This window comes from Aspergillus nidulans, chromosome V, assembly GCF_000011425.1.
Source record: "Aspergillus nidulans FGSC A4 chromosome V".
Taxonomy (NCBI): Eukaryota; Fungi; Ascomycota; class Eurotiomycetes; order Eurotiales; family Aspergillaceae; genus Aspergillus; species Aspergillus nidulans.
The window spans coordinates 2,352,474-2,364,909 of NC_066261.1; the positions used below are offsets into that span (position 1 = coordinate 2,352,474).

Consider the following 12,436-nt stretch of genomic DNA (forward strand, 5'->3'; position numbering starts at 1 on the left):
AGGACGAACTGAGAAGGGCTATCTAGACGTACAACAAAACCCGCTAAGTGAATTCGCAAGAAAGAATAAAAGCAGTGACGGTTGTTCTAACCTCAAGAAAATAACATACGAACCAAGTCAATTCTGAAGAGACCCGGCCCGTTAGTCCATGATGAACCTGTGAAAGCCACCGCAGGGTAAAAGGGAAAATAATTAAAGACCGAAGTCGCCCATCCGCCGCACCTCGTCAGCTTGCGTCTCTAGAGCTCTTCGCATCATTTTCGAGTATTCTCGCTCGCGCGCTTGTAGTTCGCGCTTTTTCGACCGCACTTCTTCGCGCGTGGCATCATCGACTTCTTCATCTAGAGACATTTCGTCATCTTCTCCTATTTCGTCGGCATCTGGTGTATCTGAGAACATGATTCGGCCTAGACGGTCCCCTGTCCAGACCAGAAGCTCATCACCGGTGAGGTTACCGCCTGTTGGGAGAATCTTTCGGGCTACATCTCCCTCGTTTTGGGCCCGAGACACACTAGCCCAGAGGCCACTCACATCATGTGCACCGTCGTCTATATGAGAGTAACCATGACCGTCTGGACTAAACGCAGTCCCTGCAGGCGGCCGCTTTGAGTTGATATTTAAACGACGAACTTCAGTGCGTCCATCACGCTCAACCCACTTGATATTACCGTCCCCGTCGGAATAGACAATCCGCGTGCCATGAGATTGGACGGACAGTAATTTTGAGCGAGCAGCACTTTGTCGATTCTGGTATGCTGCTGTGAGGCTCGAAGAGCAGCCCGAAGGTCCATTCTCGTCATTTTCACCGGATGGAGTAAGGTGGTAGAGCTCAAGAGAGCCCTTCCCGTTGTATTCACCACATGCAACAATGGTGTGTGAAGACGGGTATCTAGGGCTAGAGAAGACAGGAAAGCGAGGAGCAGGAACAGAAGCAAGGCCGCAAAGCCGCCCGCCTGAATGGACCGTGCTTTGCAACTTTGGGAAATAGCGGCGGTCATACTGGAGTATACTCGGAAAGCGGCCTGCAAGAAATATTGTATTCACATGCGGGCCCGGGGGATGCAGGACTGAGAGGGGACCCGGCTGGAACAGTGGTGCATAGTTGTCGCTCGTTTCAGAGGGATCAGGGCTTCGAATTCGATGCGGTGGCCTTCCGTTCGGCTGAATCTGTAGGAGTGGTGAGTCTGGTGGAGTATAAATCAGAGACTCTGGAACCAAAGAGATCGTTGGCTGCTCGCAACGTAGATTGATCGCCTCTTCCTCCTCCGTTTTTGAGAGCCGCCCATCATAGATATGTAGACTCAAGGTGGTCGCTAGAGTCAACGGTACGGAGTAGTCGGTCTCCTGAGACAAAGCAAACACTGACCAAGGATATCGTTGTTGAGAAACAACTTTGAGCGTCTCAAGATCGACTTCATTCACGACATGCCCTACAGCCAGGTAAGCCCTTTGTCGAATCGAATCCACGCTCACACATTCGCCCAGGTTGATGAACTCTAGTGCTGATTTCGCCGCGGGGTTCTCTTTTTTTTGAGACATGTCAACCGTCAAAATACCTGGTGCGCTCGTCCCAAGTATGCTGCCCTTTGTGACCCGAGAACCGATCGCATGAGAGTGGTTGAGATCCCAAACACAAACACTGCCGTCACTCAAAGGTGATATCACTTTATTTTGCCTAGCCAAGCTCCAGTCCTGCAAAAGTCCCATCCCTTTCACCTCGATGTAAGATTTTCCACCACTCTGTGTCCTTGTGAACGGCTGCTGGAGCCAGCTGAGTGATATTGGTCCATTACGAGCAATATATTCCGAGTACCAATCGACATCTTCTCCCTCTGCGGACGGGTCCCAAGCGGCTGCAGCCCTTGCTCTTTCGCCGAAGGTCGGCGTCCGGCCTTGGGTATCCGGATCGTTGTTGTTCGGCAGAGCTTGAGGCTGGATTAGGGAGCGAAGCGATGGTTGTCCTAGGGAGCTGAGAGATGCAGTGGAATCCGTGGCGAGGCTATCGGAGCCTTCGACACTGGGCCGAGCGGCTAATAGAGCAGCCCATGTGTTCTCGTAGCAATGGAGCCGCCATAAGTTGTTGTCGCGGGCTAAGGCGAAGAATCGCTTTGAGACAGATTGAAGCCGTACCTGCTCAAGTGGAGTGAGGTCTAAAAAGGCCCAAATGCGTTAGGAATTGAGTCTGTGTGGGGTAAAAAGTTCAGCAGGCGGGGACGACAGCTCTTACAGTCGATGATTTTCGTGAGGATTTCAACAGGAAGCTTGTCCATGAGGCAGAGTATTCGAGAGCCACCATTGAGGGCAGCACAACTTCGTACCTAGCTTACTGCAGGACGCAAGACACGCCGCATGATCCTCATGTTGGCAGGAGCGTCAACGCCGTTTTATTACTTCCCCGCGATCTGCAAGTCTAGACTAGGGTCACGTGATGGCATACTGGTCTCGATAGGAATGAGACGGCACAACACCTCTGATTGGTGTACATATAAAAATACCTGCTGAGTATTATAGACTCAGAATAAGAAGAAATATAATGCAGAAGGACAACCGAATGACGGCAAGAACAGTGCTGTGCAGGGAAACGTCCTGCTTCCGAAAACTCCGTTTCTCCAGATTTGCCAACAACGGATCCCCAAGTTCAGTGATGCTGTCCTTCTCCTACGAGAAAGCATATCCAAGTCCCGCGCGAGTGAACAGATTCCCACCACGAAAAATGAGTCCAAAAGTGCAACCCAGACCCCGGTTCAATGCAATGCTTCCAAAAGAATAACAACCAGTTCCGCCAAACGCCCAGTAGGAATTCTAGAGAGAGGTACTCTATTCAATGTCTTCAATGTCGCGGTGCCTGGCCAGTACGTGGCGCTTATACTCCTCCTGGTTGGTGTCCCAGAGTTCAGCAGCCTGGGCATTCAGAGGGCTCGCGCTAATTGACCGTTAGTATAACAACAAAAAATAAATTCAGGATGTAGCCTTACTTGTTGGGCTCTCCAAGGAGACTCTGCAAGCTAAGCAGAACGTTCTGTACATTATACACGGCACTCCACTTGTCTCGAAGGATATCCAGGCAAATGCGGCCGGAGAAGTCGACATTCGGGTGGTAGATTGGGGTCTTGAAGAGCACGGTAGGTGGCGAGTATGGGTAGTTGTTGGGGAACGAGAAGGAGAGCTTGAAAGTCAGACCCTCGTATGGTGTTTCTGAAGGGCCGGTAATAGTAGCAGTCCAGGATAGGAGGTTTCCATCAGCGTCCGGGAAGGCCGAAATTCCTGGAGAAGGTGACACCATGAGCTGCATCAATTCAGATTGCAGGCTAAACGAATCGTAAAATGTCAACATTTGCAGACTACCTTCTTCTACTTGGCGTCGCGATGCACTTACCGCTTGGTGACGCCTTGGCTGTCATTGCGCTGGGTAGAAGCACCCAGCTTTGAGGCTTCGTGCGCGTTAGGCGCAGAGTTTTGACTATCCTCCATAGTGTAGTCCATTGTGTTCACGGAGAGCAAGATTTCCAAGAAGCTTTCGGAAGAGCGACGTAGAAGACGACCACCACAGACAAAGATGTGGGATTGAGAGAAGGTAGTTGAGACGTACAGGGCTCGATTGGTTGCAGTAGTAAAGTTGTAGTAGCAGGAGAGGGTTGCTCCCGAGTCTGGAATGGCGGGTCGGCTCCGGAAGTAGAAGGTTGGAATGGACTGGGCGGATAGACCCAGGTGTTACCAGATGCAGTCCAAAGAAGAGCTAAATCGGAAATATCTTTGGTGTTGAGATCTGTAACGACGATAGCGAGAAAGGAAGATGGATCGAGTGGATTGAGGATTGAAACAGAGATGGGAGTGGAGAGGAGAAGAGAAAGAGAGGGGGAGCGTGTGAACGGTGCAGGCTGTCTTTTGTTTACCACAGCAACCATCTGACCCAACCATCCGACCTTTCCTTTGTCCTCAGCCCTGCGATGTCTTGCTGAATGTTAGCTCCCTGAACCCTATCTAAATATACATTACGAACCCTGCATGATAAGATTACTTTTTCAAAACGAACGCCTCTTCCGCCGGTCGACTGTCTCATAACTGCAGTGACTGTGCTTACAGCGAGCGGGGTATGCCGCGGACGTCATGCGAACCGATGGAGATTTGTCGCTGAATAGCACGCCGTTATGATGGTAAAATTCCCAATATTATGCTCTGATGCGGGAGCTTTCCTTTAAAGCATGTTTTTTTGTCATTCTCCTTTTTTTTTTGTCTTTTGTTGTTCTGTCAAGGTCTAGGCAGGGCGACCTGCTTTGCGACCGGCTGGGGGCGAATCCAATAACAGACTACCCGAAAAGGATAAAGTGGCCTTCGCGCGAGCGTGCCATCAACCGCGTTCTCATTCTCCCAGCTCTTAGCCCTTGCATTTGCATTTGCCCAAGAAGAATGAAGAACGAGTAATACTCGAAACATCTCTCCAGTCAACCCCAAGTTCGCTCTCTCTTTCAAGGGAACTGGCTCCTCAAAATGCACCATTCCCAATTAGCGCCACTGCCTATCGACCTGCCATTTCGCATTGTCTCAAAGACATTCGGTCAGGGCGCTTATGCTTGGTACCTTTCAATTCTTTACGTGCTCTGTTATGAATGATGAGCTGTGCTGATGCCTCGCTCTTTCCAGTCTTAAAAAAGCGTGTCCACTGAACGCCGACACTCCGGTCTTCGCGGTCAAGTTCATTAACAAAGACTACGCCGCTCGCCATGGCAAAATAAGTCCACGACAATTGCTCATGGAAGCTACAGTACACAAACATATCGGCGACCATAATAACATCATATCTTTCTTCCAGACCGGAGAGGATGGCGCATGGCGATGGATTGCAATGGAGCTAGCAGACGGAGGGGACCTTTTCGATAAAATCGAGGCGGACGAAGGCGTCAGCGAGGATATAGGACATGTCTATTTCACCCAGCTTATAAGTGCGGTAGGATATATGCACTCAAAGGGCGTCGGACATCGAGATATCAAACCGGAAAATATCCTCTTGACCGCGGATGGAAACCTGAAGATCGCAGATTTCGGTCTCGCAACGCTATTTGAGTACAAAGGGGGCACGAAACTGTCCACCACCTTCTGTGGTAGCCCTCCATACATCGCGCCAGAGGTTATCACCTGTAGCTCTCGAAATCAGACTAAAGGGCCCGGATACCGCCCTGACGTGGCAGACATCTGGTCGTGTGGCATTGTCCTTTTTGTCCTTCTCGCCGGAAATACACCTTGGGATAGCCCGACAGAGGATAGCTATGAATTTCACGAATATGTTATGACTAACGCCCGCACATCTGACGAATTGTGGCAGAAATTGCCCACCGCAACTCTCTCATTACTGCGCGGCATGCTGAACATTGACGCCCAGGCTAGGTTTTCTCTAGAAGATGTCCGGCGGCATCCCTGGTTCACGCGCCAGAACAAACACCTCGCCCCAGACGGCAGACTGCGAGACCCTATCAAGGTTGCAACGTCTATGTTTGAGTCTCTTCATATTGACTTGTCTCAATCCGTCTCCCGCCCCTTGAAAGGCGGCAGCTTCGGCCCAGATCGAATGGACGTGGATATTGGCGACGATCTAGGTGCCGAGCATAGGATTTCATCCACGCAGCCAGAAGTACCGAGAGGCGACATGCTAATCGACTGGGACACGCCGCATCTCACGGACGTCTTCTCCTCGAGCCAACCAACGAACAACCCACGCCCACCATCCAGCAGCCTCACGCCCGAAATCCTCGAAGACGAGCCCTCGTTTTCACAGTTCTCACAACGGCCATCTGTGCCCATGAGCCGAACTCAGAACGCCCAGCGCTTCCACGATATCGTTCCCTCCCGCTCCCTCACCCGCTTCTTTTCGACGTGGGAACTCAAGCTCCTCGTCCCGCTTATCTGCGAGGCGCTACATCGCCTTGGTGTCCCGGTTCCCGCTGTTCCTGCCGTATCGCCCGGTGACAATTCGGCTATGATTAGAGTGATCACGAGAGATGGCAGAATGTGTCCTCTTCATGGAAAGGTGCTTGTTGAATGTGTTTCCGAGGGCCTCTTCGAGATTGAGTTCATGAAAGGAAAGGGGGATCCGCTTGAATGGCGAAGGTTCTTCAAGAAAGTGGTGCTACTTTGCAAGGATGCAGTTTACACACCTGATTCTTGATCTTCCTCATCGTCTTCGGCTGGCTTTTTCGTGGTCTCGTCCACTGAATACCGCCGATGGTTTGGACTCTGTTATGCCTCATATGTTTAATGTGTATATGAATACTCTGTAATCAACGGCCAAAAATCGTTCGAAGCTGATCGAGACTTCGCTTGGTTATACTCCAAAACAATCAAGTCACTGAATTGGGTATCGTAACCTTTGAGCTCATACAACACTTGGTACCAAGAGACGTTGATATCAAACCATCACATCATAAACTTAACAAACACCACCCATCACACCACTCCATAACTACCGCACCGACTCAGAACTGATGTAACACAAAATGACAAATATGATTATCGTCATCAAGATAAGATAATATAATAAGATAGTACAGCACACTAACCCGCTGACTGCAGCATGATGTACGGTTTCTCCTGGTTGAGTGGAAAGAACGATAGAATATGGTAAAACATAAAATATCAAGACAGGACTCAGATAAATGTACAGATTCTCACAGCATTACGAAGTAGCAGTGGTCATATACTGCTCCTCATTCTGGATCAACAGTCCCGCAATCGCCGCAGACGTGAAGGTGCTGATCGCACCCGTAAGCATGGCGCTCACAGCAACGCGGGAAACATCGCCGCCACGGCTGGGTGCTAGCTGAGCAAGCACACCGATCTGGTTACCTAGAGAGCCGATATTGGCGAAACCGGCGAGCGCATAGGTGGCGATGAGGCGGGAGCGGTTTGAGAGATCCTGGTATTGGGGATCGGTCTGAAGAGCCGAGTAGGCAACGAATTCGTTCTAAACATATTTGTTAGTTTGATTTTGGACTAATTGCTTGGGTAGGTAAATAGATGTGCGTACAGCAACGAGCTTCAGGCCAATAAGCTTTCCAACCTTCAGGAGGTCGCCGTCGCGGCTAACGCCGAGGAGGAAGGCGATGGGATAGCAGATGTAGCCGACGATCAGGTCGAGCGTTAGGGTTGGGTTGTTGATATTCAGGTACCGGCCCCACCAGGTGAGTAGTCCATCGATGAGACCGATGAGGGAGATGATGCAAAGGAGTGTGGCGGCAATCATGCCAGCAATCTTGATACCCAGCCAAGCGCCTTTGGAAAAGGCGTCGAGGAGGTTAGCTGGTCTGTCTTCGGTTTCTTCGGGAATGATGACACGGCCGGCCGTTAGGGTTTCTTCTTCTTCAGGCCAGCGCAGTTTGGAACACGCGAGGGATGCAGGGATACTCATCACGCAGGATGAGATAAGGGCCTGCGCGTTGACGCCCATGGAAAGGTAGGAGACCAGGACGGAACCTGCGATGGTTGCGTAGCCGGAGCACATGATCTGGTGGATTTCGGCCATCGTGCAGTGCGCGATGAAGGGCTTGATCAGCATAGCAGATTCACCTTGTCCGATAAATGGGGAGGCGGCTGCTACCACGGCCTCTGCGCCAGAGACGCGCATGGACCAGAAAAAGAAGACGGCGAGCTTACGGATGGCCCACTGCAAGACACCGGTATAGTAGAGGAGCTGGACGAGGGAGACGAAGAAGATGATGGCCGGGATGACCGTAACTAAGAAGTAGGGGTGGCCAGACTCAAAATCAGTTGTCGTTAGGAAGTCAACACCTTCCTGAGCGAAGCCCAAAAGCTCTCTGGCCAACATGGAGATGAAATCGAAGATATCGTAACCAACCTGTGTGCGCAGCACGAACAAAGCAACGATGAATTGCACCAGCATGCCCACAACGACAGTGTGCCAATTGACCTTTCTGCGATTCCTGGAGGTGAGCCAAAGGCAGAAGATGCATACCAGAAGCCCGAATAAGCTGACAGCACGGTCAGCCCTGGTGTTACCGGGGGCTTCCGCTGACGCAAAGGAGCCGACTAAAATGGTAGCAATAGTTACTAAAGCACCAAGCGGGATGCGGAAATGCTCCGGGATCATGCTGACGAGACGACTGGCAGTGCTCTTCCACGCCCAATGCACCGGCCGTGTAAAGATCGAGATTGGTACGTAGAGGAAGATGAGTCGAAGGGTGATGACGAGATAGAGCAAGAACGGAACCAGCCAGCCCAAGTCATAGCGATGGAGAATAAGGCCAGCGATCCACCACCTTATCAAGCAGGAGTATAAGTCTCGGTATAACAGCGAGAACCCGCACGAAGCGCGGAAGACATCGAAGAGAACTCACCCGGTGAACAGAAGCCAAATCACAGCATACAGAACATGCTTGAAATACGATTTGTAGTACCGACGAGCTGCTGATTTGAAGGCGGCCTTGCGTCCTGCTTCGACGTCCTGTCCACTTGGCTCACTGCTGTTATCCAGGGGATGCGACTCTGGTATTGCCTTTTTCTCTGCAAACGCTTCCTGCGCGTAGCTAGAATGGTTATCTGAACTGATCGCTGGCGGCGCGTGTCCGTTAGAATGCCGGATGAAATCTTGCGGTTGTGGGCTCTCTCTGGGAGGTACGCCCTCCAGCACGTTTTCGTTGGCCATAGTGTCAAGACTAGCAAAAGACGACGGTTAGATGAGCTCTTTGCATCGACCTTCTCGCTCTTCGCGCCATTGGAGATCAGATATAATTACCAGAGCTATCTGAGGCATTCACTGGATCCTCGATCGAGCTGTAAGAGATTGGAAAAGATCGGCGATAGCTGTCAGGAACGAGTTCTGAGAGGGAACTGTGGGTTTAAAGGGCAGGTAGTACTGTCGAGCTGACAGCTAAAATAGTCCTCGAGAGCAGCTCAGACAGCCCGTTTGGTCAGGCAGGGCAACGCGAGATAAGAAAAGAGACAAATAGATTAAACGAAGCCAGATCAAGGAGACCTCCGGCGCGTTATCATTGAGCAGGCGAGCATGATCGTGTGCGGGGAGACGAGCGGAACAAAAATTTCCTCGTGGTGGAAAGACTTAGTGCACACTTGGGTTGGCCACTCTGGGGCCGCTCCCATCTCATGATACGGCCACAGTTTCACATCCACCTTCTTGTCCCCAGTCCGGCGGTCTTCTAGAAAGCATCTTCTGTACTTTCCGGCATATAGACGGTCCAACGGTGCTGGCGTTGCATCAAAATTATCCAATTTATCCAGCTTTGGACATATTTGGACTTGTTTGATCTGATCGTCGGACTATCACCGACCAATTATATTCTAGCAGCGAACGATCGGCGATAAGAATGTTACAGCGCTAATCAACCTTTCGAGTCTGAAGGATCAGTCGCAGGGGGTAGGCATTGGTAGTGCCAACAACATCTTGCAGGCTCACCAGCCGGTCTCCAGACTCGCGGGGTATAGCGCAGACGCACAACGACTGGGACGAACGCTTTGTTCCCAGCCTCGCCTCGTGTTGATACGATATCTCCGTATCGCGATTAGGGCACTGTCTTGAAATCTTGGCTCGGCGAACGCCGTGGCCCTGGTCAGTGGCTCAATGCTGATAAGCTTTGCCCCAGGAACTCCAGCAAATACCCCAGATATTCAGTAATATTAAGCGATCCCCTAGCTAGGCGATATCTTCTCTCTAGAGCCCAGTGTCCAGACACCACAAAATCGCTGCGTCACTCGTACTGCTGGAGTTGCTTGGATACTCGGGTCCCAAGCGTGACTGTCGCGTGTCAGTCGCGGTCTGGACACGTACTACTATACCCAATATGACTGGCTCTTCAGCCGCGGCGCTCCTTGGCCTTACTAAGGCGCGCCACTCGCTTTAAGGTTACATCCACCAATACCCGATTTCGTTCCACCAGTCAGGCTATGCTAGTCAGGCTGGACTGCCAGCAGGTATTACTCCGTATGGAGTGCTGTTCCACACTGCGGTTATAAGGGTAGACAACTGCGTCAACAAATCCATACTTGTCCCATTTTCGAGCTGATAAACAGGGCAGCGGCACCGCGTTCTCTGACCATCAGGTATGTACTAGATGAAAAAAAAAAATGTGCTATGCCCGGAAACAGCGATCGCGTCGGGTGTAATAACCCCTCACGGCCTGCCAAGACCGGGTCTCCCGCCTCTACCTCTTTGGAGTTTCCCCGAAGCCTGGGCCTCCCGGCGTATGCCCCCAAACGGTCTTACTTCCGACCACCTGATCGCTAGGATAATCCCCAGCTTACCAACGGTCAGACGGCAGAGCTATGGACTCGGATAGTTGTTCATGGGCGGCAGAGGCCGGCGTTCCCCATCATGAGGACCCCTTCATCCAGCGTTTTATCGCTGGTCGTCATTCCTTGATTCAGCGAGAGAAATCACAACGTCATGGTGAGAATCGTGTGCTATGTGCTTGGTCTTGATATACTGTTAACCATCGTTGTTCAGATGCAAACCTGCATAACGCGTTGCCTCCCGTAGCGAAAAAAGCATGCCAGATCGTTTCTCGAGTATGCGCTCAGGAACTGGCCAAACTCCAGCAAGATGGTTACCAGTCAGACGGCATCCCGCATCCGAGCCGCATGTCCAACAGAGACAGGGTGCGGGTTGAAAGCTCTGACCTTTGGAGTATTGTACGACGTCTGCCGAAAGGGTCCCTCCTGCATGGTCATCTGCCGGCGATGGTCGATATGGACTTTCTTATCGATCAGGCGTTCGCTACGCCAGGGATCCACGTATCTGCGCCTCGGCCACTACTAACGCAGGGCGATTTCCAAGACGCGCCGTTCGCGTTCCGATATTGTTCTCGCTCCGATGGGGGCCATACAGATAAGCGCTCACTATGGGCAGATAGCTATGAGCCGTCGACTATGATTGACTTGCAAAGTGCTGCGGCTTCCTTTCCGGACAAGAAATCGGGCTTTCGTCAATGGCTCAAGAGCCGGTGTACTCTGGCCTCTGATCAATCACATCAGATTCCACGTGGCAGCAGGGCGATCTCCGACATCTTCGATCGCCGTTTGCCTATTATCAACTCTATCCTGCAATATGAACCTATCTTGCGAAAATGTCTACGGCACATATTCTCACAATTGGCCGCAGATAGGATAAGGTATGTTGAGTTCAGAGTAGCCTTCAACTTCGAATACACCCTGGAAGGTAGTGATAAGACCGAGGAGGATTATACTGGCTGGTTCCAGATTTTCCAAGAAGAGGTCGAAAAGTTCAGGGGTACTGAAGAAGGAAAAGAGTTCTATGGCGCGCGAGTCATATGGGCGACCATGCGCGGTCTATCAAACAAAGACATTGGTCTTAGCATGGAGCAGTGCCTTCTCGCAAAAAAGATGTTCCCTGAATTCATTTGCGGATTCGACCTTCTTGGGCCAGAGGCTAACGAGAAGCCGCTCAACGATTTATTACCAATACTATTTTGGTTCCGTGGGCGCTGCGCTGATGAGGGAGTGGAAATCCCCTTTATGTTCCATGCTGGCTACAGTCTTGGTGATGGTGATCAAACAGACGATAACCTATTCGACGCAGTTTTGCTGGGCACCCGAAGAATTAGCCAAGCTCTTTCACTATATAAACATCCGCTGCTCATTGATGTTCTCAAGTCAAAGAACATTTTGATAGAATGTTCACCGAGTTCAGCTGCATGTCTCGGGCTTAGCAACTCTTTCCAGTCACACCCTCTTCCAGCTCTTCTGTCTCGTGGAGTTTCCGTCGCCCTCAGTAATGACTCGCCAGGCATATATGGGCTCGGACCAAATGGTCTGTCATCCGAGTTCTACCAGGCTCTACTTGCATTTCACAGCATGGGTCTCTCCGGCCTCACGATGATGGTGGAGAATTCCATCCGTTGGAGCTGCTACGAAGACAAATCAGTAAATGATTGGAACACAGATATCCAAGAAGCCATTCTTGGTGAAGGCCTTAAAGCCGCCCGTCTGCACGAATTCTACGCCGATTTTGAGAAGTTTTGCGATTGGGTAGTCCTGGCTTTCGAAGAGAAGTGTAACTTCGAATAGGGGCGGTCTCTGATCATAGTCAGATTGTGCGCTGGCTAAGCCGGCACATATAACCCCATCTCCCTGGCATGCATTTATCATAACCCATGCCCTCCGCGTCCTAATAATCATCGGGCACCTTCCTGCCCAAACTCACGTGATAGGTAGACGCTTTCTATGCACCTGGATAGATTAGTCATAGTTTACATGAAACTTCTTATGTTGACGTTCAAGAGCTTATCGCTCCGCTTTAGATAAAATAATACATAGCATATCGAGACCCTGGCTCCGATAGTGTCCTCTATATAACTCGTAGAAAACTCTCTGGCCGAATTAGTATCTGCAGGGCCCTATGTACATGGTATTTCCATGCCCATCAATGATTGCGTGTCAGACGGATTTGGCTCTG

At 50.9% G+C, this 12,436-nt stretch overlaps 5 protein-coding genes across 5 annotated transcripts, besides 1 other annotated feature; 2 read left to right on the forward strand and 3 right to left on the reverse strand.

Moving 5' to 3' along the window:
• Positions 1–12,436: part of a sequence feature (contig 1.94 1501..523724(-1)) that runs on past both edges of the window.
• Positions 193–2,360, reverse strand: ANIA_05496 (uncharacterized protein; the record flags this gene model as incomplete). Its single annotated transcript, XM_658008.1, has 2 exons — positions 193–2,130; positions 2,328–2,360. 2 exons carry the CDS (start codon positions 2,358–2,360, stop codon positions 193–195), a joined length of 1,971 nt encoding a protein of 656 aa, XP_663100.1.
• Positions 2,466–3,644, reverse strand: ANIA_05495 (putative ubiquitin conjugating enzyme (UbcK)). The gene is made up of 3 exons (XM_658007.2): positions 3,377–3,644; positions 2,976–3,308; positions 2,466–2,923 (listed from the first exon to the last, which is right to left on the reverse strand). The coding sequence occupies exons 1-3, from the start codon at positions 3,481–3,483 to the stop codon at positions 2,818–2,820; spliced, it is 546 nt and encodes a 181-aa protein (XP_663099.1). The 5' UTR covers positions 3,484–3,644; the 3' UTR covers positions 2,466–2,817.
• Positions 4,378–6,160, forward strand: ANIA_05494 (serine/threonine protein kinase chkA; the record flags this gene model as incomplete). Its single annotated transcript, XM_658006.2, has 2 exons — positions 4,378–4,574; positions 4,642–6,160. The coding sequence occupies exons 1-2, from the start codon at positions 4,489–4,491 to the stop codon at positions 6,158–6,160; spliced, it is 1,605 nt and encodes a 534-aa protein (XP_663098.1). The 5' UTR covers positions 4,378–4,488.
• Positions 6,668–8,653, reverse strand: ANIA_05493 (protein cntA; the record flags this gene model as incomplete). Its single annotated transcript, XM_658005.1, has 3 exons — positions 6,668–6,955; positions 7,019–8,267; positions 8,346–8,653. 3 exons carry the CDS (start codon positions 8,651–8,653, stop codon positions 6,668–6,670), a joined length of 1,845 nt encoding a protein of 614 aa, XP_663097.1.
• On the forward strand, positions 10,288–12,251 carry ANIA_05492 (putative CECR1 family adenosine deaminase; the record flags this gene model as incomplete). The annotated part of the gene is made up of 2 exons (XM_050612320.1): positions 10,288–10,411; positions 10,469–12,251. The coding sequence occupies 2 exons, from the start codon at positions 10,288–10,290 to the stop codon at positions 12,046–12,048; spliced, it is 1,704 nt and encodes a 567-aa protein (XP_050468258.1). The 3' UTR covers positions 12,049–12,251.

Bases quoted from the DNA above. Each gene is read 5' to 3' on its own strand.
- ANIA_05495 (XM_658007.2), bottom strand. From the start codon at position 3,483: ATGGACTACACTATGGAGGATAGTCAAAACTCTGCGCCTAACGCGCAC. The intron at 3,309-3,376 runs GTAAGTGCATCG...CGATTCGTTTAG, and splicing joins AGCCAAGGCGTCACCAAGCG to CCTGCAATCTGAATTGATGC. The intron at 2,924-2,975 runs GTAAGGCTACAT...ACGGTCAATTAG, and splicing joins CTCCTTGGAGAGCCCAACAA to CGCGAGCCCTCTGAATGCCC.